The sequence below is a fragment of the Drosophila subobscura genome, chromosome J (genome assembly GCF_008121235.1).
Source record: "Drosophila subobscura isolate 14011-0131.10 chromosome J, UCBerk_Dsub_1.0, whole genome shotgun sequence".
Taxonomy (NCBI): Eukaryota; Metazoa; Arthropoda; class Insecta; order Diptera; family Drosophilidae; genus Drosophila; species Drosophila subobscura.
In genome coordinates, this window is record NC_048532.1 from 2,442,639 (window position 1) to 2,466,003 (window position 23,365).

A 23,365-nucleotide genomic window follows, 5' to 3' on the forward strand; every position below is an offset into this window, starting at 1 on the left:
TCTTCGCAAGTCACAGAAAATCATACAAATGTAATAGCTAGCATTTAAAAATCCTACAAATACCAAAGACTTCGGCGGGAAACTTGTTTTCACCATTTTGTGTTCGAGCTTTCATGTGATGTTTTTCTGTTGTTTTTTGTTGGTTGTTTACATACTCCCTGTGTTTATTTGGCTTGAACGACGGGTATTACTTCGATACCATGTGCCCACCTCTTTGCCACATTAGAGTCTACTACTCCAGTACAAACACAAAAAGGCACATTTACAATATATAAATATATTTATATAAAGGAAAAACCAAACCGAATTTAACACTCTCGCACGCACACACAAGCAGAATAAATAATAACAGTACTGTGTGTAGTCAACAGCCAACGAATCAATGAAAACGAACGAAACATACATATACAGATACAAATCCATTCCACACATTCATACATATCGTGCCGGTGGCATCAGCCAACCAGAGTTGAGCACGCACCACCAAGCAGAGAGACTTGGGCAAGAGAATACACTGAGCGAAAGATGTTGGAGTCCGGTGTACATATCCGGACATATCTTGCTTAAAAATTAATTAGCTGGTTTCCTCTCAGCCTTGGTGCCCAATTTTTAATTTCTGAAAACTGCTAACTACATACAAATGTATCTTATACGTAAGTTAAGTAAGTTTAAATACCTCTGGAATTGATTAATATGTGCAGTTTTAATAATTTCATAAGAACTCCGCATGATTTAGAATATTAAAAATTATATTTACAACATATTTTTCGGAATATCTGAGTAATATATTATATTATTATCAGGTTTACTGCCTTTTCAGTATTATCCGAATATTGATAATATTTTGATCACAAAAGTGCTCTTCTCTCTTGATGTGCCTGAAGAGAGCACAGCAGAGCAGAGCCGAGGAGCAGAAGAGCAGCTGTTCAAAAACAGGAACTGGCTGGTGTGATCTTTGAGGCCAGGGCCAGACCAGACCGGGCCCATCTCAGTCTCAGAACGACGACGACTATTCAGTCTCGGATTGGACTCACGCTGCCAAGCATCGTCGATCGCAAAGTTCTTCGGCGTTATGTGCGCCACGTGAGTGTTGCGAGTGAGTCTCTCGAGTGCCGTCGCTACATCATCACCGTTTAGGCGGATCAATGATGTATGTCAAAGATGAATGCCAATAATGTGCTATGAAACGTGCTATGGTCATATATGTATAATCAATTAAAGATGCAGATATCATCGATTTTGTGAAGAAAGCTATTCATTCAAAGTGTTCTGTGAAATTAAAAACATATACTACTAAGTAAATACATACAGTGTACCTTTTGGGATCTACAATTTATGCAGTTTGGGAAATATCCAATTTTAAAAGGTAAATATGCACCATATATGTATTTACATATGTACGTATGTATATATGTATGCAATGGAAATAAAATGTACAAAATCTGCTGTTGATATAATAATAATAATTAATCGAATCAAAAGCATTTTGCAAAATTTTAATACCATAAAAGCATCTATCAGTAATGTATGTAGATAGATAGTGAGTTAAGATAAGCCAAAGACCTAAAAAAATGCAATATTGCAATGATTACAATAAATTGAAATAAATGCGTCAGAAGCCCTGAAACTCTCCTAGATATAAATAGGTTTATCATCTTTAGATCCATTCCATTTTGGACTTTAAATCAAAGTGAATAAATATACTTACAATTGAAAAGAACTTCTTGGTCGTGGTACAGTGTTAGATTAAGCCAAGTGGACCACTGATGATGGGCTGTCTTTACGCCTATGGCCACTCTAAAAAGCATAAGTCCTTAGCAAAAAAATACAGATTTTGTGCACCTAAAGAAAAAGGAGTAGTAGAGAAGCCACCCGAAACAAAAGAAGCTCATTGACATGCTCATTAATAATGTTATTGCCTTTTGTGCGATCAAGTGTCAAAAAATTACTACAATAGGAGTACGGCCTAGCAGAAGCTGGGAAATGTATTCCAGCACTTAATTGTCCAACTGCTGTCGGCAATCAGGCAGAAAAGGGCCGGAGACCGGGAACGGAACCGAGCTGGGAGGCCACGAAAGGAAGCAGACAATTCAAAGTAGAGCGTGTGACTGCTGAGTGGATTTGCATATTCGGAATATCTGTCTCCAGTGGAGTGGACCCCATTGATAGGGCTAATAATAAAGCATATTACCGGCAATTGTCTGGCCAGGGAGATGATCACAGGAGAGCAGAGGCGAGGAGGTTAGGGTTCTTGATTCTTGTTGTATTTTGTAGCCGCTTCAAAATATTTTAGACAATCGTGGTTGCTTGTTTGAACACCTTTTCTCCCTTTGTAGCTGTTTATCTGATTTGGCATTGTCCATCATTTTGTTTGCTTTAAGGACACATTTTTTTGCCCGTTGCTTATTATTCTTATTGAGCAAAATTCTTCTGCTTTTTGTGCATTCATTTTGGGTCTGTCAACAGCAACTTGATGAGCTTGTTGAGAATGTATCTCTACATACATTCAACCTATCTGGTTCTTATTGTCTAAGCTGCTTCAACCCTCCTCGCTCCTCCCGTTCGGTTCGTATCGGTTCGGAAAACATTTTGTAGATCTCCGCAGATTAGATCTGAACAATCATCCACTTGGCTTACAATCAATACGGATACTTTTTAATTAATTGTTTGTTCAAGTCGAATGTGTAACATTAATCTTGGTTTAAATGTGGCTTAATCGATAAGCCTGGCAGCTGGGGATTGTTTATATTTGTGATCGCTTAGGTTCGGTATAGAGATGAACAATGGGAATCTCTTTATGAATTCCGAGTGCCACATGTGGAATCCAATTAAAAACGAGACAATTGATGTACATAAAAGTTGAGTTTACTGCACAGATTTCTCCCGCAAAGGGTACCGACTAACTTCTGCCTGCGTAACTCTTTTCCTTAATGACCTTAGTTAGCATTTCAGTTTGAGGAATGGGAATTGTGGGTGCCCTTGTAAACGACTCGGATCGGTATTTTCCAGGATGCATTAGCCTTGGCAATGAGACCATTCTAGACATCTTGAATCTCTGGAGAACCCTTTTTTGTGTCCGGTTTCGTAACTAACATATTATGCTTGGCGTCCTTGGCCGTCGCCGTGATAGTGCCAAGAGTATTGAAGCCGCCTTTGGATACAAATCTGAAACTTAAGGGTTTCGTGGGGGTTCATTTCCATATGCCTAAAATTACTGGAAATTATGGTGGAAATATGCTTTAGTTATATTGAGATGAGTCGCAAGGAGACAGGCAATTGGTGTAGAATCATTCGGAAAATCATAAGAAACTCAAATGTAAGAACTCAAAGTTCACCTACGCTATAACGAAGTAAATGTATTTACTCGTACATATGTATGTACATATACATACATAAGTTATTCCTTTATTCGGTGTAACAGTCTTATTACTCTCTTTCATGTAGACCTAAAGCTATGTATTTCAGTTCTCAATACTTGGTGTACCCCTTACTCCGACCTAGTGTTTGCTTAGGTGTCCATATCTCGACATTGTCCGGCTCGAGGGCTGACAGTGGCAGAAGGAGCTGCAACTGCAACTAGAAATGTGCCCAGCAGGTGGTGCCACAACGTGATGCTGCTTCTGTGATAATGGTTAACCCCAGGTTCGCTCCGACTCTTTCTGGCTGCGCGGCTCCGTGGCTCCGTGGCTCCCCACCAACCAATAGCCAGCCAGCCAGCCAGTGCCCAACACTTTGCATATAAACGCTCGCTAATGGACACCAAAGGTGACAGCAGAGCCTTGCTAAATTGGCAAACATTAAATTTGCACCTTCACAGCGAGCTCCAGGTCTGGGGACAGGCGCGAGCGAAACCGTGACAATTTTCGGCACAGCGGTGCACTTTTCCAGAAAGCAGCAAAACCAGCGTCAGATGGACAAAATCTTCAATCTCTCGAGCCTGAGAGGCGACGGCGGCCCAGAACTGAAACTCTTGAGCACTTTGTGCCCCATAGATAATCGTGCACCAGCAAGGTTGGAACTTAATGGGGGTGGGGGGCGGGGGGGTGATGGGTAGAAAGATACTAGTATCGCAGAGCTTTGCCGGTAGCAAAGGATACGACTCATTGAGAGTCCTTGCTTCTTGAGAGTTCAATGCGATAGAGTGATACTGATAACCAAAATGGGACGATCCATGATGACCCACATTCACGTACTTTAAGGTCACGTTAACAGCCAAAAAATGTCAAAGAATTCACAATGTATTGTGCGAGTGTAACCATGACAAAATCAATCCCTCCCCGAGATTCGTCATGCTCATCAAATAGTTGACGCAGATTTTCGTAATTTTGTTGTGGTCTTTTGTTTTTGCTTGACCTTAAGAACTTTATGAGCGGACAAAACAAGTCGCAGCATGCATACATTAGATGTGTGAGCGTGAAGCCTTCTGTGGGAATGAGAGGGGGCAGTGGCAGTGGCAGTCGCAGTCACGGTCATAGGGACATGAAGAGAGGTGGAGTTGAAGGTGCAGGGTCTGACTTTGCCGCCACCGAAACTTTGACGGTACAAGCCCAAACCGGTCGCTGCATACCTCAATTTCTATCCACGACCTGTAGCAAAAAAAAAAAAGAAGAGAATTCAAAAAGGAAAAAGAATGCAAAATAAAGTAAAGAGAAACGCAGTGGGTCATCGGTTATGCCTGTTGTTGTTGCTACGTCGATGCCTCTTCGTCTACTGTCTTTTGGTGTGGCTTTTGGCTTTATTGTTGTTGTCAAATCTGAGAGGAGAAAAAAAGACATACTAAGTCCCATCGTTAACAAGGACAAACGAAAAGAAGCCGACAAAGATTTAAGTGTATCAAGTAAGGATTTCGGCCACAAGTTTAAAAGATTTAGAAGGCACGTCAGCATTACACTCATAGAATCCACGCGATAATGATTAAGTATAAAGAAACCTACATATGTAAACCTTAGAAATAACCACATTATATTTGTAGATGAACCAGCTGTGCAAAGTATGCGGCGAACCGGCGGCTGGTTTTCATTTCGGGGCATTCACATGCGAGGGCTGTAAGGTGAGTACTCTTCCGACCATTCCTTCCATTAGTTGAGAAATATTTCCACAAATGGATATTTTATGGGGATTACCCGAGACAATTGTGAGAAACACGGTGGCTGCGATTTCGCACATTTCGTACAAGTAGACAAAATGTGCAAAAAATGATCTCGATTTTAGCTTTTACTTTTCACCGAAAACCTTATTACTATAATTAAAATTCAATTCGTTAGATTAATCGATTTTTAATTGACTTAAGGTAGACACATGTTCGCACCTAAGCACAAAGCAAAAGCCTTCAAATGGCATGGGAATATTTCTGCAAAATTTGGAGCAATTATCAGGGAGAGAGGGAAATACGAGTATACATACATATGTACATATGTATGTACCTATCTATATAGAGCTAGGTAAGCCCCAATGCGAGCAGAAATGTAAACTGCAGTCAATCAAATAAAAATTACATGCATATTAGATGAGTCAGCGCATTCGAAAACAAAGGTCCCAGACACCCATCAAACTCGGCTCAACTTCAACTCCACTCAGAGTTGAACTTCAAAATCAACTTCGCCGTGAGGCGGCAACCAGCACGGCACCAGCCCGAAAACAATGAAAAAAAAGAGTTGCGATACAATAAATGGTGCATGGGGATTTATTTGATTCTCTGCTGTTCCGTTTTTGTGGCTTTCCTCATCAGCACTTGGGCACATTATGAACGCGCGATAATTGAGGCAATTTCGACAGGGGGAGACAGCTGCATACACAGGCAAAAATGTGACATTTATTGTAAAGAGTTGTTAGGCTGCTATGACCTAAAGAGCACCCAATGAGCCACTACAGAGTCCTTGATAAGTAAGGAGCAGGCAGACCAAGATCAGTTAATCGATTGTCTTGACTGGCTTAATATAAGTAATTTTTCTTTTTAAGGAAGCATCTAATAATGTAATTTAGGCAGGGAGTCAGAACAGGGGCCATAAGAGACATCTTTAAAGAAGATAATAGGCTGTATCCGCGAAACAAAAAATATTGGACGAAGAAGTAGTTCACAAATCTCCTCGCAGAGGTCTCCCGTTTGTGTAGATACAAGAAACTCATATAAAATATTTCTCTCCCCACCTCTTGCAGTCCTTCTTTGGGCGCACCTACAACAACATAGCGGCTATAGCCGGCTGCAAGCACAACGGAGACTGTGTGATCAACAAGAAAAACCGCACGGCCTGCAAGGCGTGCCGCCTGCGCAAGTGCCTCTTGGTGGGGATGTCGAAGAGCGGCTCTCGCTACGGACGCCGCTCCAACTGGTTCAAGATCCACTGTCTGCTGCAGGAGCAGCAGAGCACGGCGGGGACAGCCAGCGGGACTGCTGGAGGCGGACCAGGAGGCGTGGGTGGTGTAAGCAGTGCAAATCTGGAGCAGCTCGCGCGCCTGCAGCAGGCGAGCCATCAGGCGCGGCAAACCTACCAGGACAAGACAAATCCCTGCATCAAGTCAGCCACTTCCAGCTCCCCCACAATAGGGGGATTGGGTCCGGCAGGATCCACCTCCTCCGCAGCCTCTACCAGCCTGCCCGGATTCATGCAGGCGGCCAAATATCTCAACGATCGTCAGCAGCACCAAAAGCATCACCAGCGGCAGTTGAAGCTGGAATCCCGCCTCAGCAACACACCCAGCGACTCCGGCGCATCCTCGGCCGGCGATCCGAACGAGGATGGGGCCACCAGTGTGCTGAGTGGCAACACCACGGGCGTCATCAGCACCCCTTCAGCGATGGCCAAGCTGAGTGAGCGACTGGGCTATCCTCCGTTTCCCACCTCCTCCGAGCCGGATGCGGACCTGGCGGCGCAGCAGCAGCGTCAGCGCCACCAAGAGCTGCTGGAGATCTTCCGTAGTCACTCGGAGCCGCTCTACAGCTCCTTTGCCCCATTCAGCCACCTGCCGAAAGTGCTCCTCGCAGCCGGGGTGCCCCCACTGCCCATCTTTAAGGATCAGTTCAAGTCGGAATTGTTATTTCCGGCCGCCAGCAGTCCGGAGCTGGACGAACCCATCGATCTATCGCTGAGATCGCGAACAGATCCAGCCAGTCCCGTGGCGCCTGGCTCGAACAGTCCCAGTTTGAGCGAGCCTGCAGCGGCTGGTCATTTCCTGGAGGAATCCTCGATCCTTGTCAGAAAATCCACGCCCCTCGACCTTACTCTTGTGCGCTCCCAAACCCTGACGGGATAAACGATAGACGTGATACGACTTGGAGATTGACTGTAAATTCGTTCCTGTGCCAAGACAATTTCGAGTAGATATTCTATCCTCCAGAAGAAGGGTCCACGCAGAATCGAGGTGCCGATATCAGAATCTCCTGAATATATTGTCAATGCAGCCCACAACCAGGAGGAAATCAACACAGAAAACCCCTATTATCTTCATCATTTTGGTGCCAGTGAAATTATGTACAAATATAAATTTTACTTTGTTTTTATTTAGCTCAATTACAGCTGCTTAGAGAAGAGAATGAACAATCGTATTATGCACATACATACATACATACATATGTACATATGTACATATGTACATATGTACATATGTATGTACATTCATACAAATATGCATACATACATTAGATATAAATAAATAAATAATACTTGCTAGACAAATTTACAAACGATTGTCATTAAATGTGAATTATTCCACATATCGGTTGTTTTTTCTTAATTTATGTGTAAAGATTTTTAGTTATTAACTTGTAGGTTCTAGATTAAAACGTTGTTTTCGTATTGAACTTTTGTTTGTTTTATTATTTTTAAATAATTTATTTGCTTAGATCTTAAGCCAATGTATAAACCATAAAAGAAGAGTAAAATTAAAGTGAAAAGTTATGAAGAAAAGATTATCAAGAGAGTGGAGAATCTTTTTAGTCGCTGCTTGATAAACTCCCCTACTAACCATAATTTTTCCAAATAACACACAAAATTAATTTTTTTTTTCCTCCTTTAGCTCTCTTTTTCTATCTTTCTTGAGGTTGACATAAAAAGCTTCCTTCAATTGACACATGACCAAATTTTTCCATGACCATCTACAGCAGAAATTTGTTCAATATACAAGCATATGTATGTATGTATGTACATATGTATCTATGTATGTACATATATGCTCCTGAGGGATATGTATGTATATGTAAGTAAGTTTTCGATTCAACTGTCATGGCTTCTGTGTTTACGTGTATATCCATCAAGAGGCGAACACAAGTCCTGACCGCAGCGAGCCAGGTTCCCAGTCAATGCGTTATTCATTGCATAACCAGGCTTCTGACATATTTTCAAATGTCAGGTAGGCTACGTAGATGTTGACTATATAAATGTAATTATGACAGCCCTGAACAGATGACACAATCTGCACAGACTAAGTGGGATAGCCAAGACTTGTGGAGGTAGATGGAAATCAAATGAATTAGAAAGCGAACTCGAATAGCAAAGCCAATGAAAATGCAAATATTGGCACTTGTTACTCAACACATAGACACCTAATACCTATATACATATACATATATGTATGTATACATATACAAATCTAAATGATGCATTGTACAATATAATTATATCTCACACATAGCCATGTGCACAGAGACAAACTCTCTTGATTGGCTCACCTCAGTGTCTAGTGTCTAAGCTTCGAGTGGCAATTGGCACATCTGTTCAGTCAGTCAGCTCGGTATCTGTGTGTGAGAGTATCTCTCGGAACACGCCCCCTGAGAACGGTGAGACAAAGTGAGATACAAAGCGGAATAATCGCACTACACACGCACAATTAACCGAGGCAGCCACAGTAGCCGCTTAACAGAAATAATAATCTAAGCAAAATGAATACACGGAATAGTCTTACAGACGCCAGATAGATCGAACCACTCAGACGGAGATCTTGAGCATAAAACATCGACTCGCGTGCTCAATATGCTTTTAAAATGCATTTATTCACAACAAATGTGGCCAAATCGGGTTGTGCTCGGAAGATGTGGCCAGAGCCAGGGGCCTCTGACTGAGACAGAGCCAGGGGCAGAATATGTACATACAGATGTACATATGTATGGATGTAAGTGCTCTGTCGTATACGAGATGCTTGTTGCAGATACTTTCGCAATGTGTTTTATTGGTGTCGTTGATTATGATCAGCGAAACAGGAGACTACGGATGGAACAAGGCATATCGTACTTCTATTAAATTTGCTATGTGTCTGCTCGTTTATAAGTGGATATGCATGTCTTTTTAATTCAGGTGAGTAAGTAATACTAAGTCAGTGCAACTGTAGACCACCCACCTCTCGTGGTCCCTCTTATGAGTATGTAATACAATAACCACAACAATAATCATCACAATATTTTGTGACGATTTAAGACTGCTGAACTTTGAGCATTCGATCAAATGACAAAAATAAATAAATCTATGGCACGGAGAAAATGAAATCAGTCTACGGAGCCACACAGCGGGTCGAGCATTTACAAACAATGAAATTCAATGCAATAATTCAAGATTCAATTGAATTTTAAGTACGCTCAGAGCAGAGCAGTTGGCTTCCTTCTGGATATGTAACTAGATACAGGCAATAAGCCAAGGCCTAAGGTCCACTAACTGTCATTCAGTCAAACGGTCTGACGGTCTTGCCGACGGCAATCCATCTCAGCCCAACTTGACTGTCGCGCACGCGCATAATCATTTTCCTGACATGTAGATGGAAGAGCATCTGTATACATACATATGTATGTACATACATTTATACGAACATTTATATACATATATGTACACATACTGTGACATACATAGATACCCAAAACTGAGACAATTTTCGCTTCAGGTTCGCGCTAATTTTTTTACCGAAAAATGGCGATGCTTGGTTATATGTATGTACATATGTATGTATGTACATATGTATGTATGTATGTACATATGTATGTATGTAGTCAAAGACTACAAAGCCAAAGACAATATAATATCAAGATACGAATTTTTTTTGCAGACCAATTTTTCTGCCTGGCTCTAGCCCTGCACTACGGGGAATTTGACCATTTTTTGTTGCAAAAATTAATAACTTTCAAACGAAAATATATAATTTTTTTTGGATATGATTTCATATTAGTGAGAGGAATCAATTATTTTCTGTGTTCGTTCGGCAAACAACTCTTTTTTGCGACCAACCAATTTCGCTGTAGCGATTATATTAAAAAAAAAAAAAATTAGTGAGAGGAAGGTATTTTGACAAAATGGGCAATGCCTTTTCTTTAGATTAAAATCGACATTATATTTATATTAAATATTAAATGTATATTTTTTTTTGTAATTTTATCAAACAACGAGAAGGGACGTCTGAGACGCTTCTTACGCGTCACAACTTTTATACCCGGCACTCAGTACCACATCTGCACCTTAGCGGTGTTTTCTCAAATTTTTACATATTTTCTTCATCTGTCATCTAAATCTACAACACTTCTCACACCAACACGCTCCTTTAGCTCGCTCCCTTCCCTAGACCCACACACTACAGACTCGCGGTAGAGGCAGAGGCATGAAAAAATGTGAAAAAAAAACAATTAAAAGCTGCGGGACGGGGTGGGTTTGGCCACTGCTAATTAATTTCTTCATTGTGGCTATAATAATGCTCCAATCGGATCCCAATTTGGTGATCTGATAGATATCATTCCCTACGGAATGGTTTTTAGTTTTCTTTTATCTTCAAAATTGTAGATTTGGGAGGTTTTCGCCCTTTTGAGGGGGCGAAAGGGGGCGGGGCTCATTTTTGAAATACACTTGTAACAGTGTGAGCATACAGAAGTCTGGAGCTTTTATATAGTCTCTGAGATCCAGGCGCTCAACAAGACGGACGGACAGACGGACAGACAGACATGGCTCAATCGACTCGGCTATTGATGCTGATCAAGAATATACATATATACTTTATGGGGTCGGAAACGTTTCCTTCTGTGCGTTACATACAACCGTTATTCCCCACAAATACAATATACCCTATTTACTCTTCGAGTACCGGGTATAAAAAATGATGGGAATATGTTAGGCAATGCAACTTTATTTTAATTGTACGATTGTACACAAATTTATCCAATCTGCACATTTTCTTAGATTTGTTTCAAGTTTTTCGTGAAATTGTTCAACGCAATCGAAAAGCTGTTAAGAAATTGTCTTCAAAAGTCTTCAAAGGGTCTTCCGAGATAATTTAATTTACTTGGTCACTGAGTTTCCCTTGCAAAAGAATCCGAATTTTTAAACCTTATGTTATATCATGAAAATTTAAATATCTGCGAAGACGCACAGATGCGCAATTAAAACATTTGATCAAGAAATGATTACAATACAACATCCATTCAGTTTAATGCTTCCGGGAGCTACCAGATACTTTGTAAGCCTCTTCAAAGACAAATTTTCGTCAGACTTGTAGACTTGTTTAAAAAGTAGCCATTAACCATATTATGAGGTCAATTTTTTCATTCAAAACTTACAAACACATTTTACTCACCTGTGAGAAACCAGCCCATTGTACAAAATTTACTTAATTTGATCAACTTACCAATTTTTGTAAGTTAAAAATCACTTGAACAGCTGTCGTTTTCCCCCAATACTAGAAACCCCCTTCTTATACGCGGTACTCGCAGAGTAAATAGGGTATATTGTAAACACGTTTCCGACCCCATAAAGTATATGTATATATTTTTTATCAGTATCAATTGCCGAGTCGATATAGCCATGTCTGTCCGTCCGTCCGTCTGTCTGTTTCGAATAAGCAAAACCAATAGCTTTCATATTAAGGATATACTAAACGAGAAGGGACGTGTGAGACGCTTCTTAAGCGACACAACTTTAATACCCGCTACTGTGGCTACTTGTGGGTTCGAAAACGCCTCCTTCTGTGTGTTTCATTTTTTCCGATATCATATTTTCAGATATAGTTATCTTAGGCATCTTAGTTAATTTAATAAATTCCTTCAAATATTAAAAACGAAATATGATAATTTTTCCAGTGTTCACAAATTGTTGCTTATATTACACAAGACCGGTACATAAGACATAAGCGAGTACCGGTAGCCTAAAAACAAATTAAAATAGTCGGGAATTGTGGCCAAAAAGTCGTACGAATTCTATATTGATTTACTTTTGAATTCACATAAATTGAATTTAAATGATTCCAGGCAGAAAGTACCAACAAATTCATCAAAATACCGACTTCGAGATAAACATATATTTTTTTTTATTCTTGACAGCAACCTTTTAAAAGAAACTCATAAAAATGAGACAACCTATTGGAAATTTGATGCAGCAATCGGATAAAATAGTTTTAGTTTTAGTGCTGAGAGTCCTAACCAGCTGATACTATTAAATAGAATATCAAAATCTAGAATTGTTTACGTTTCGGCATATTTACGGTATATTTAGATAATGAGAGGGTATATTTTTGAGGGTCAGGCAGTATATTTTATCGATAAGTCCGGGCTCATCCTAATGTTGATTGAAAATTAAATTTTTTGCGCAGAATGTATCCTGTGAGCTCGCAGAAAAAGTCCTGGACATTTGCTAATGAGGCACAGCTGCTGGGCTTTCGAGTGGAGCAGAATTCCAAGTACATTGAGGAGCACGAATCCGAATGTCAGGATGGCGACCTGGAGGAATTTTTTTTGACGCCGGCCGAGGAGCGCCTGTTGCTGAAACAATATGAAGTCTACTTGTTTGACTTTTGTCGTCGGTTCGATCCGCCCATGCCCAAATGTGTGGTGGGCACCGCGTTTCACTATTTTAAGCGTTTCTATCTGAACAATACGCCAATGGACTATCATCCCAAGGAAATACTGTGAGAATGCGCAACTTAAATGAAAAGAAGAATTGTCTAATCAGGGAGCCTTTATTCACAGGGCCACCTGTGTGTTCGTTGCCTGCAAGGTGGAGGAGTTTAACGTGTCCATAAGTCAATTTGTCAACAACATCAAGGGGGATCGGAACAAAGCCACAGACATTGTTCTGTCCAATGAGCTGCTGTTAATTGGCCAACTGAACTACTACCTCACTATACACAACCCGTTCAGACCCATTGAGGGGTTCCTTATAGATATAAAGGTGAGAAAATCAAATGACATTGTAAAGGGCATGGCCATCTAACCTTTTGCCACAGACTCGCAGCAATATGCAGAATCCGGATCGTTTACGTCCGCATATTGAAAGCTTCGTCGATTCCACATATTACACGGATGCATGCCTGTTGCATACACCCTCGCAGATCGGACTAGCCGCTGTGCTGCATGCGGCCAGCCGAGAACAGGAGAATTTGGACAGCTATGTTACGGATTTACTGTTTGTATCTGCGCGGGATAAGCTGCCAGGTCTTATTGATGCAGTGCGAAGTAAGCCTTACTTCTGACGAGCTTTTATCCCAATAATTGCTGTAAATGTACATTTGTTTCCACAGAAATCCGTATCATGGTCAAACAGTACCAGCAACCTGATCGTGATAGGGTAAAAGCCATCGAAAAGAAGCTGGATAAGTGCCGCAATCAGGCAAACAACCCAGACAGTGAACTGTATGAATTTCATGAATGGCCGCTTTTATTAGTAAAGTTCCTAAAATATCTGTCAATCCTTCAACAGATACAAGGAGCGCTTGCGTCGAATGTACACTGATGAGGACGATATTCCCGCTGAAGATGCCTCTTTTCATATTGCTGATGTGAGCTCGGATACCTCCGCAATGAATACCAGCCAATAGGATATATTTTGAATTTTTTTGATTTTATTTATATATCACCTTAAAACTAAATATGTATTTATCGATTTTTTTTTTAATTTTTTGAGCGCTGGTATATTTTTTGGTTTCTTTTCGCTCGCGTCGAGTGGGCACACTTCTGGCTCAAGAAGAAACTCTAAAAATAAACAAAATCAGGTGAAAATGCACGAAATATTGTCATCGCTGGACGGTCTCTTCCTGGGTCTACCCGGTCACTATTCTATCGCCCTGACTACTCTCCTACTCTGCGTTCTGGTGGCCTTTTATTTTGCAAACTTCTTTAGGGACAACAACGTGAGTTCCCTAAAATCCTGCAGCGCATGAAAATATCCTTTAATATGCTTACAAACATATTTTCACGGCATGCAGGAGCTGGAGGACGAGGGGCTGGGTCCCGAAGAAGTGCATGACGAAGACGATTCCGAGCTGAGGAAGCATCTTGAGGACGAGGATTATGATGATGACGAACTGGATCTGGATGACGACGAGGCCTTCGAGGAGCGTACAAGTGATAGCGACACTGAGCTCATTGAGGATCACCAACCCAGCCAGGACTACAGTCATCTCATGGGAAAGTTCAAGACCAAACATATGCAGAACAATCTCGAGAAGGCCCTAACAGCCGACCAGATCATGGAAGAGCGTCGCATTGAGAGGGAGCAGCTGGCGGCCATTTTTGAAATGCTGCGTAAGCAAGAGGCGGAACTGAATCTCAAGGATCGAATCAGCGAACAGGATCTCGACGAACAAGTGCGACTGTATCGCTAAGCTCCCCGAGTGGAGAGGAATGCTCAGCTTACCTGAAAGTAGAAACTTGTGTGATCTATGTTTGAATGTCTCCTTGTTTTAATTTAGTCGGTTAACTTAAAGTATTCTTAGATTAAATTTACATCTTAGTTGCCAAACACGTTCCTTAGTTATTAATACCCAAACTAATTGATGGATAAAGAATGGAATGATCTACAAATTTTCCGAATTTGTTTTTGACTGCAACGATGGCAAGGCCTGCCAAGACTTTCGCATTTTAATTACTTAACTCCATTTCCTGTTATAATACAGAATCCTAGCAACCGTTGCCTGTCATGGTAACCAAAAAAACGGACCTACCTCCTCTCTCCTACTGAGAAAATCAGTCACAAGCAAAACCCCGATCACAGTTGGTAGAAACAAATTTAGAAAGAAACTTCTTTTGAACATAAGGAAAAAAAAATGGTAAACTTTGTTTATCCCGAGGAGCTGTACTTTTTCGTTGAAAGTATTCGCGGGTTTGAGGTGCGCGACGTTGGAAACAGCAAGTGGCTCGAGGTGCACGAGATGGTCATCAAGCTGAGCCAGCAGGCGGCCTACGAGGCGTCTCAGAACCGTGAGGAGGAGGTCAAGGAATTTCTCATTTCACGAGATAAACTTCGCCTGCTGATACACGAGGCCTACTGCGTGAATTTGTGGAAGACTCGGGTGCTACCGCTTCTGCTGGAGATCGACCCGAATCCCAAGGCCACGTTTCTCATCTACACGGTGATGTACCATGAGGCGGCGCTGGTGGCTCTCTTGGACATGTGCCTCTATCACCCCAGTGGCTGCGAGACGCTGCAGGAATCGGTGCTGGATCTCATCGACTACTGTGGACATGCAGTGTCCCAGGTGATTGGGCTAGTCAGCATGGGCTACCACGAGAACGAGTCAAAGGTGGACGTTGATGAGGCTGTACTCACCGAGCTGGAACGCCAGAAACGCAGTTTCATATACAAGATCGGCCTGCGCTGCATCTCCATTCTTAACTACTTGGCCGACAATGTTTCGCTCTTTCACCTGAGCGCCACTCGTCGCTTACTGTTTTCTCACGACATCCCCTGGCTAATGGTGGATGTGCTCTGCTTCCGCCCCTGGCAGCGGAAGACCAGCAAGGGGCTGCAAAAATTTATCGACGAGAAGTGGACCAATGTGGAGGATGCCGCCAAGATCGTCAAGCCCGAGGCACAGGCCTGGTTCTGTGTGCATCAGCTGCTTCTTAATCCACAGATCATGGAGAACTACGAGCTGAACGAGGCGCGTTGCAAGCAGCTGTCAAAGGTGAAGACTGGGAGGGTGCCACTCCCCATGAGTTTTTTGAATGACCGTTTCCAATCTTCCTCAGCTCTTGGGTCTAATGCACGAAACGCTCTTGGATCAGCTGCCCGTACTCATTGGGCTGAAGCAATTCCTTAGCCGCTTGACCCTCAGCGGCAATACGTCGGCAAAGTCGCACCCTCTTCTGTTGGAAGATCTGCCCCAAATACAAAACGACCTCATCAAGGAGGTTGATCGCGAAGGCGGCTTTTATCAGATAGCCCAGGCACAGGATTCCGTGTTTCTTAGCATGGACAAGAAGCAGATTTGTGACCTGGCTAGCCGCTTAAGTACTGCCTACGGCACAGAGCTCCTGTGCGAGCTGGAGCAGAAAATAGACGATCTGAATTTGCAAGAGGGGAAGCCAAAGTCTCAACCGGATTCTGGGGCCGGCGGCGAAGCCGCAGCAGAAGAGCAGATAAACAAGTGCGCAACTTGCCAGGCTCAGGCAAAAAAGAAGTGCGCCAAGTGCAAGAAGGTTCACTATTGCTCACGGTAAGCCGTGTGATTATATTCTCCATCAGCTCTCATTATAATCCCCTTGCGCTTACTTTGCAGCGAGTGCCAACTAAAGGACTGGCCACAGCACAAAACTGCCTGCCTGGACAGTGCTTAATTTGACTATTTTCCATTATTCTATCTAGTTGCGTTAAAGAGAACTTTCCAAAAATGTAAAGAGGGTCAATTTCTTTTATTTAACGGATTTCTTACGTTTTTATTTTTATCAGCATAAAAAACTCTCACGTAGTCTCTCATTCAACAGACAGGGGACAGCATATGGTTTAGCTGTTCTGCCTGAGATGGTCCTTAACCACATCTAAAGCGGGTGTTTCCTCACCAAAGTCCTTGATGACCACCACCGAGCAGCCGCACACTTTGCGAGGCTTGCCCTCCTTGTCGATCTTGCACAGGCCGGACCATTCGCCGAGCTTCTTGTGCGAGTCCACGCGGATCAGGGGGATCTGGTGCTCGTTGCACAGGGCTGTGACCAGTTTCTTGTAGTTGGGCTCATCGAAGGACTCTGCCAGAATGCACAGAACGGCCTGACGTCTGTCCAAAGAAATGGATGTGAAAATAGGTTAGAAAAGGAATTAATGGGCTAGCGAGGGGGTTGGCGAAACCCGGCTGGCGGACATGTGCTCAGCAATTGGAAGGTTTTTAATCAATGGATAATTCATAAACACGGACCAATTAATTTCATCAGAGACACTCGTGGGAAAGACAGTTTTGGGAATTTTGGTCCACTTACTTGTCCAGGGCCTTGCATGCCTGGTGGATGCCATGCACGAGACCATCAGCAATCAGAGACTTCTTCAGCACTTCCTGCAGAGCAGTGTTAATGTCCATGGCGCCATCGAGGACGGGGGCAGCTGAGGGCACATCACTGCAATAATGCGGCAATAAAACAATAAATTACTTATTCATAACATAAACAGCACGGCAAACTTCATTTAGCCTTGATTTGTCAGTAATTGGAGAATTTATAATCAATGTAAATTCATAAACACGGACCAATTAATTTCATCAGAAACCCAAATGGCGGGCAAAGGCATAAACTTCAATTTTGACCTATTAAGTGTCGACTTACACATCAACGTCGGCCATATTTTAGCGATTGAGGATTCACTTCACTGCAATGATATATAAAAAACAGATTATTTGTTAGGATGCCACAAATACCGTCAAATTAATTCAGCCCAAATTTTATACACATTCGCACCTTTAAACAACCGGAAAGAAAGAAACCTTCAGCGTGACCGCAGACTTGTCCATAAAATAATACCCTCAAAAAATACCGAAATATACTTAATCTTTTTCAAAAAAGACCTTAAATGCACCTGGGAAAACTCAATTAACCCACTCAACCCACTTATTAAAACACGTGAAGCACTTGTGTTACACGCCGGAAAGTAATTACTTTTTTATCTAACCACTTTATCTACCACTCAGATCGAAAAAAAGGGGCCGCTAGAAAAATCAAGGATAAGGCGTATGGAACCGATAAGAAATGTTGTCGCGCACAAGCTCCTTTCTAGCGTGTGTACGCCGGGCAGTACTCGGCGTACTCATACTCGTACTAATCTAGAAAGTCAGCCGATGGTATTTTGTGGTATTCGATAGTATGTTTCTAACAGCTCGAAAAAGATACATTTGTCTTATAGCCTAGTAGTCAGATCCGAAAACACGTTTGCTAGCAAACTGTGCAATATATTTTGCTAAGAAATGTTGTTCGCGGGCCGGGGAATGGAATTTTTGCACATATGCGGGAGGCCAACCGGTTCAATGAATCCCTATGGTAAAAAATATTCAAAATGATTTTTCCCCTTTTTACTGGACTCACTTTATATTTAGGTTCAAAAAAATAGGTCCTCTAAATTGTCCCGCTTTCCTTTTTCCCGATCTGTTTCCGATTTTTTTGCTGTTCCACGGTCACACACAAAAACGCTCTAATACTGACGATGTTTATTTTTCAACTACCTGCATTGTCAGCTTAGCTGACCTATGCAGTCCCCTCGCTGCAGCTGATCCCATCTCTTCTATTGCCCTTGAACCAAGTTCAAGGGCATGGCATGGAATTCTTGAGTGTGTGGGTGAGCTGGCTCGTGGATCCCGCAATATTCGAGCCTCTCTTAAATTCTCCCCTCTCTCTCTCACCGGCACCGTTGATCACCTTGCCCCTTCGCCTATCGACCTGACAACCTCCAAAAAATACTGCCAAATCCAGTATTTTGCCTATCGATCTCCTTCGAATGCAACGCATTGTTGGATAAGTTCCTGCCAGCGGGACAGAAATACAATAAACGTTTGATTGCATTAATAAGTTTCAAATCGTCTTAATTTAATGTTATTTTCTAGCCCTCCTACGCTTGTTTCCTTTCGTGTTTCTTATTTCCGTCGACAAAACATTGATTTATTGTATCTTTCGCTGCGGTATTTCTAGTATTTAATCGGCTGGTTTTCTGGTATATTTTCTGCGGATCGAAGTACTCAACTGCAAAATTGTAGCGGCAAAATTTTCTGTCGAACAAAAAACAGGATTGATTTCTTATCGTTTGTATGGGAATATCATCCCGGATTCTGTCGAAAGAAAATTTTACGCATCTAAGTTCTGACGCCGCCAGTATAGAATTCAAAACTGCGTTCGTAATTATATAAAATTGGAAAACTTCTTTCATTATAGTATTGAGTGGAATTCATTATTTTTAAAATTTACTCCCATTCATAAGCGTTCACATCGATACCAATGTTTTGCAGGGTAAAAATATCGCACATATCGATACAACATAAACAATCCAAAATTCAAGAGCTAGCAGCGCAGCTCGCGCTTCCTTAGATTAACTACAATTTGTCTATAAATCTTCTCTGGTCAAATATCTACATATAATAACATAGATTGGTAGATAGCTTTGCAAGCGCACACGAGGCTCACGCTGTTAGTTCAAAAGTGCAATAACTCGTTAATGTTTACATAAGAAGGCAGCTAATCCAACAATAAAATGACAAGCACGCTGCAGTAAGTTTTTGTTGTTGTTGTAGAAGACTAGACTAAAAGTTGTATTATAAAAAGGCACCATGTGCTCTCCTTCCGTTCTTATGCGTTGTACATTCATACATATGTACATACATACATGTGTACATATATACATATATCTAATTGCCGAAAATGTATGTACAGCCGCATGTGAAAATCGTGTTCTGTGGGTTTTGTGTGTGTGGGAGCATGTTCGGTGTCGTTATCTCTATATTCGATGGCTGTTGACCCGCATGACATGGGGGACGGTGCTGAGGACCAAAGGTATATGAATGAATTAATAAACCAAATATATGTACATGAACATATGTGTGTATTGGGCGCTGTTTGCCCTTTTATTCCGAATTATACGGCTGATAAGAGGAGCACATTCTTGGCAGCAACAACAGTCGAAGGCGCGTAAACAAGTCCACATAAATATGAAATGCTTAATGGTGGGTTTTTGATTCGAAGTAATTTCTATCGTGAGTGGCATGATTCTGTAGAGAGAAGTTCCAATTGGTCAGATACCCAACACTGGCGTCCAAACAACTGCGATCAGTATAGAAAAATAAATGGAGTTCGAAGCGTACCTAATATATGGAAGACCACTCTTACTCCTGCTATGAGCAGGGGGCTATCGGTAGGGTTCATCGCCAAACGATTGTGGTGCTAAGCAACGTCGTCGTTGAATTTGAATTGCTAATTGACAATTGGTCGCATTAGTGACAGGCCCTTCAAGCGAGAAACATGTGGGATCGGAGCAGCACCGTTAGGTTGGGTGTGGCGGTTAGGGATGTCTCAGGTTGATTCCGCAATGAAACTAATCCTTTTGATTCTATCCAACGCAGAGAAGGCATTCTGGTTGGATGTGGCAATCCACTGCTGGACATTTCCGCCAGTGTGCCAATGGACTTTTTAAAGAAGTATGAGATGAATGAGGACGATGCCATCCTGGCCGAGGAGCGACACATGCCCATCTATCGGGAGCTGGTCGATGGCTTCCAGGCGGAGTTCCTGGCCGGCGGATCTGTGCAGAATTCCCTGCGCATTGCCCAATGGATATTGGGGCAGCCGAAGGTGGCCGTCTTCTTTGGCTGCGTGGGTGAGGACGAGTATGCCGATATACTAATGGAGAAGGCCAGGTCCGCTGGACTGGACGTCCACTATCAAATCAAGAAGGACGTACCCACGGGTACCTGCGCTGTTCTCATCACCGGCACACATCGATCGCTATGCGCAAACTTGGCGGCGGCCAACAACTTCACCATCGACCATTTGGATCAACCCCTCAACAAGACCTTGGTAGAAAATGCCTTGTACTACTATATTTCGGTGAGTACAATGTAGAATTATAGAGTCGATGCAATATCTATAAAATACAGGAAGGAAGTCAATTCAGTCCTACTCAATTGAGTGACCAGATAGATTAGATTAGACCAATTAATAATATATTAATATAACACTTTGATTGCATTTCCCGGCAGGGCTTCTTCCTCACTGTGAACCCGCCCAGCATAATGCAAGTGGCCGCCACTGCCCTTGCCAAGCAGCGACCGTTCCTAATGAACCTCAGCGCACCATTCATATCACAATTTTACATGGCACCGCTTCTGGCCGTCATGCCCTATGTGGACATCATCTTTGGGAATGAGGCAGAGGCGCATGCCTTTGCTACGGCCCAAGGCTGGCCGACCGAGGATCTGCGCGAGATTGGCAAGCGTCTGGTGGCGCTGGACAAACTGAATCCGGCGCGACCTCGCATTGCCATACTAACGCAGGGCTGTGATCCCGTGCTGCTCATCCAGCGGGACTCGGTTGAAGAGTTTCCGGTCACACGATTGGCGGTGCATGAGATTGTCGATACCAATGGCGCTGGGGATGCATTCGTTGGCGGTTTTCTGTCGCAGTTTGTGCAGGGTAAGTCCCTCGATGTGTGCATACGATGTGGTAACTACGCTGCTGGACATATTATCAAGAATCCTGGCTGTACGTATACGGGTGAGCCGCAGTTTGTCGAATAAAGAGGATGCACAGGAGGAAAATGACCAGGATGAGTCGAAATGGCAGAAAAATACATTACAGAAACACAAAAGTACACATGTACACAGGTCGCTGGCAGAGGAAGTATGCAAAGAGCAGATAGATTGCAATTGTTAATTAAGTGAATATTCTATACAAGAGAGTGACTAAGACATTTTTCTTAACACCGATAATTGTTTGTACATACATTTAACCTAACCTACACACTCACACATGCACATGCACATGAACATGCACAGAGCGAAAGACACTAACTAACAAGCATACAGTTGCGGAGGAACGTGATGGAGAATCGGCTTGTGTTTTATATAGATAGAGCAATATTCGAATTTAAATTGATAATAAACAAAAGTGACACAAGCTACCAGAGAACTATCCACATGTCAACACTTTGCATAACTCAATTCTTTGACTTCTTGGACTCATTGAAACTTCCCAATTATGAGGCATCCGACATCGCGGTCGGTTCGGTGTCTGCCGAAATACTTTACAAGTTCTACAATATATTCATACGCACATCGAGATAAAAAAATCAACATTTAGGATATGTTAAAATATCTGTAAACTTATTTTGGTAAATGAGCTGTTTTTTCGGCTGTACAAAAGATTATTTTTTTAACTTAGAATAAGATAGAAATTTGTGTACTTTCGTGATCGTTTGTGATTTGTGTGTGTTTGTGTGTCTGACCTCAACTCTACAACGCCGCTACTCAAGAAGATAGCCTTTTATGAAGGGCAGGCCCGTGTCCACTCGCTTCTGATAGCGCACATAGTCCGACTGGAAAAAATTGAGCAGGGAGTACTCCTCGACGTAGATGCGATCGTGGAAGAATAGCCAGCTGACTAGCGTGTAGACACAGATGCAAATGGGATTCATCAGTATGAACTGTGTACCGATGGACCACCAGAACCAGCCGACATAGGAAGGATGCCGACAGTATGCGTATATGCCGTGCGTAATGAGCTTGTGGTCCGAGTGTTTCTCATTTTGGACCTGTTGAAGTATTTTCAAGTAGAATCAAAAAAATTGTTTGTTGTTTTATAAATGGCTTACGAGGTGCGTAAAGCTTCGTCCGGCTGTGATGATGGCTGACTTCCGGATTAGCTCACCAATGCTGCACATTGCCATGCCCAGCAGCCAAATGTATCCGAAGCGTTTGAACTCGGGCAGGAAGTGCACTTCCAGGGCAAACTCAATCCAGCTAGCCGCCGCCGCCAGCCCATAGTGCACTGAATGGTTGAGCATGAACGAGTCTAGGGTCAGCGTGCGCGGATTGGCGTAGGCTATGACTAGGAACTCGGAATAATGGAAGAATGCCATAAAGCACCCGTAGACCCCAAACTGTCGCCAAGACGAAGGAGCAAAGCAAATGACTAGTATGCTCACGGCCTCGACGAACCCCAGAAACGACGCCCGTATGGCCACCTAGTGAAGGAACAATAATGATAAGAACGAAAACTTCGAAAATGTGGGCATGACTCACCTGGTAGTCGCTATTTCTAAGCACAAATCGTATGATCATATTGATCAGGGCGTAGTAAAGGACCGGTCCCCAAAAGACGGCACCCCATACGTTCGGCACAATGCCATAGTAGATCTGCGGCACCGATGGGATAAGAACAAGGGTCGCTGTAATCACAAAACAATACAAACTTAGACGACCCTCATAGCACGACGGGCTAGCGCTGGTTGTCCCAGGAGCGGGATTGCGTTGGCTATTTGCACACATTATAACTAAATTATGCGATTATTTGTGCACTTAGTGATTGCTAAATCATGGAAAATTTTGTTTTTAAGAACATTTGCTTGAAAAAATTCGCAGAATGTAAATAAACCGGCAATTGGTGATACCGATAGTCGTGTCAGCTGGGAGAGACCGATAGTCCGTATCGATATATCTTTTCGATACACAT

General features: G+C 42.5%; 7 protein-coding genes and 2 non-coding genes across 10 annotated transcripts; 5 read left to right on the plus strand and 4 right to left on the minus strand.

Moving 5' to 3' along the window:
• The first annotated feature begins 964 nt into the window (after positions 1-964).
• Positions 965-7,553, plus strand: LOC117895760 (protein embryonic gonad). Its single transcript, XM_034803632.1, has 3 exons — positions 965-1,366; positions 4,973-5,050; positions 6,157-7,553. Exons 2-3 carry the CDS (start codon positions 4,973-4,975, stop codon positions 7,249-7,251), a joined length of 1,173 nt encoding a protein of 390 aa, XP_034659523.1. The 5' UTR covers positions 965-1,366; the 3' UTR covers positions 7,252-7,553.
• A 4,948-nt stretch (positions 7,554-12,501) lies between these two features.
• On the plus strand, positions 12,502-13,824 carry LOC117895762 (cyclin-H). The gene is made up of 5 exons (XM_034803636.1): positions 12,502-12,864; positions 12,926-13,127; positions 13,183-13,411; positions 13,477-13,588; positions 13,656-13,824. Exons 1-5 carry the CDS (start codon positions 12,551-12,553, stop codon positions 13,771-13,773), a joined length of 975 nt encoding a protein of 324 aa, XP_034659527.1. The 5' UTR covers positions 12,502-12,550; the 3' UTR covers positions 13,774-13,824.
• A 68-nt stretch (positions 13,825-13,892) lies between these two features.
• Positions 13,893-14,696, plus strand: LOC117895764 (matrix-remodeling-associated protein 7). The gene is made up of 2 exons (XM_034803638.1): positions 13,893-14,085; positions 14,161-14,696. The coding sequence occupies exons 1-2, from the start codon at positions 13,954-13,956 to the stop codon at positions 14,557-14,559; spliced, it is 531 nt and encodes a 176-aa protein (XP_034659529.1). The 5' UTR covers positions 13,893-13,953; the 3' UTR covers positions 14,560-14,696.
• Positions 14,697-14,885: 189 nt separating this feature from the next.
• Positions 14,886-16,573, plus strand: LOC117895758 (zinc finger MYND domain-containing protein 10 homolog). Its single transcript, XM_034803631.1, has 3 exons — positions 14,886-15,861; positions 15,926-16,392; positions 16,456-16,573. The coding sequence occupies exons 1-3, from the start codon at positions 15,001-15,003 to the stop codon at positions 16,511-16,513; spliced, it is 1,386 nt and encodes a 461-aa protein (XP_034659522.1). The 5' UTR covers positions 14,886-15,000; the 3' UTR covers positions 16,514-16,573.
• On the minus strand, positions 16,570-17,532 carry LOC117895767 (40S ribosomal protein S12). Its single transcript, XM_034803641.1, has 3 exons — positions 17,486-17,532; positions 17,147-17,281; positions 16,570-16,947 (listed from the first exon to the last, which is right to left on the minus strand). Exons 1-3 carry the CDS (start codon positions 17,500-17,502, stop codon positions 16,680-16,682), a joined length of 420 nt encoding a protein of 139 aa, XP_034659532.1. The 5' UTR covers positions 17,503-17,532; the 3' UTR covers positions 16,570-16,679.
• LOC117895913 lies at positions 17,033-17,104 on the minus strand. Its single transcript, XR_004648986.1, has one exon. It is a non-coding gene; the product is annotated as a small nucleolar RNA U18 (small nucleolar RNA).
• Positions 17,358-17,428, minus strand: LOC117895912. Its single transcript, XR_004648985.1, has one exon. It is a non-coding gene; the product is annotated as a small nucleolar RNA U18 (small nucleolar RNA).
• A 1,659-nt stretch (positions 17,533-19,191) lies between the features above and the next one.
• Positions 19,192-21,855, plus strand: LOC117895761 (adenosine kinase). 2 transcript variants are annotated; one of them, XM_034803634.1, is made up of 3 exons: positions 19,192-19,411; positions 20,260-20,743; positions 20,896-21,823. In XM_034803634.1, the coding sequence occupies exons 1-3, from the start codon at positions 19,395-19,397 to the stop codon at positions 21,430-21,432; spliced, it is 1,038 nt and encodes a 345-aa protein (XP_034659525.1). In that variant the 5' UTR covers positions 19,192-19,394; the 3' UTR covers positions 21,433-21,823. The 2 variants fall into 2 exon arrangements, with proteins under 2 accessions (XP_034659525.1, XP_034659524.1); XM_034803633.1 differs by lacking the exon at positions 19,192-19,411 and adding an exon at positions 20,122-20,184 and having other exon boundaries at positions 20,896-21,855.
• Positions 21,856-21,996: 141 nt separating this feature from the next.
• LOC117895763 (protein-S-isoprenylcysteine O-methyltransferase) lies at positions 21,997-23,311 on the minus strand. The gene is made up of 3 exons (XM_034803637.1): positions 22,936-23,311; positions 22,506-22,877; positions 21,997-22,445 (listed from the first exon to the last, which is right to left on the minus strand). The coding sequence occupies exons 1-3, from the start codon at positions 23,179-23,181 to the stop codon at positions 22,158-22,160; spliced, it is 906 nt and encodes a 301-aa protein (XP_034659528.1). The 5' UTR covers positions 23,182-23,311; the 3' UTR covers positions 21,997-22,157.
• Positions 23,312-23,365: the final 54 nt, after the last annotated feature.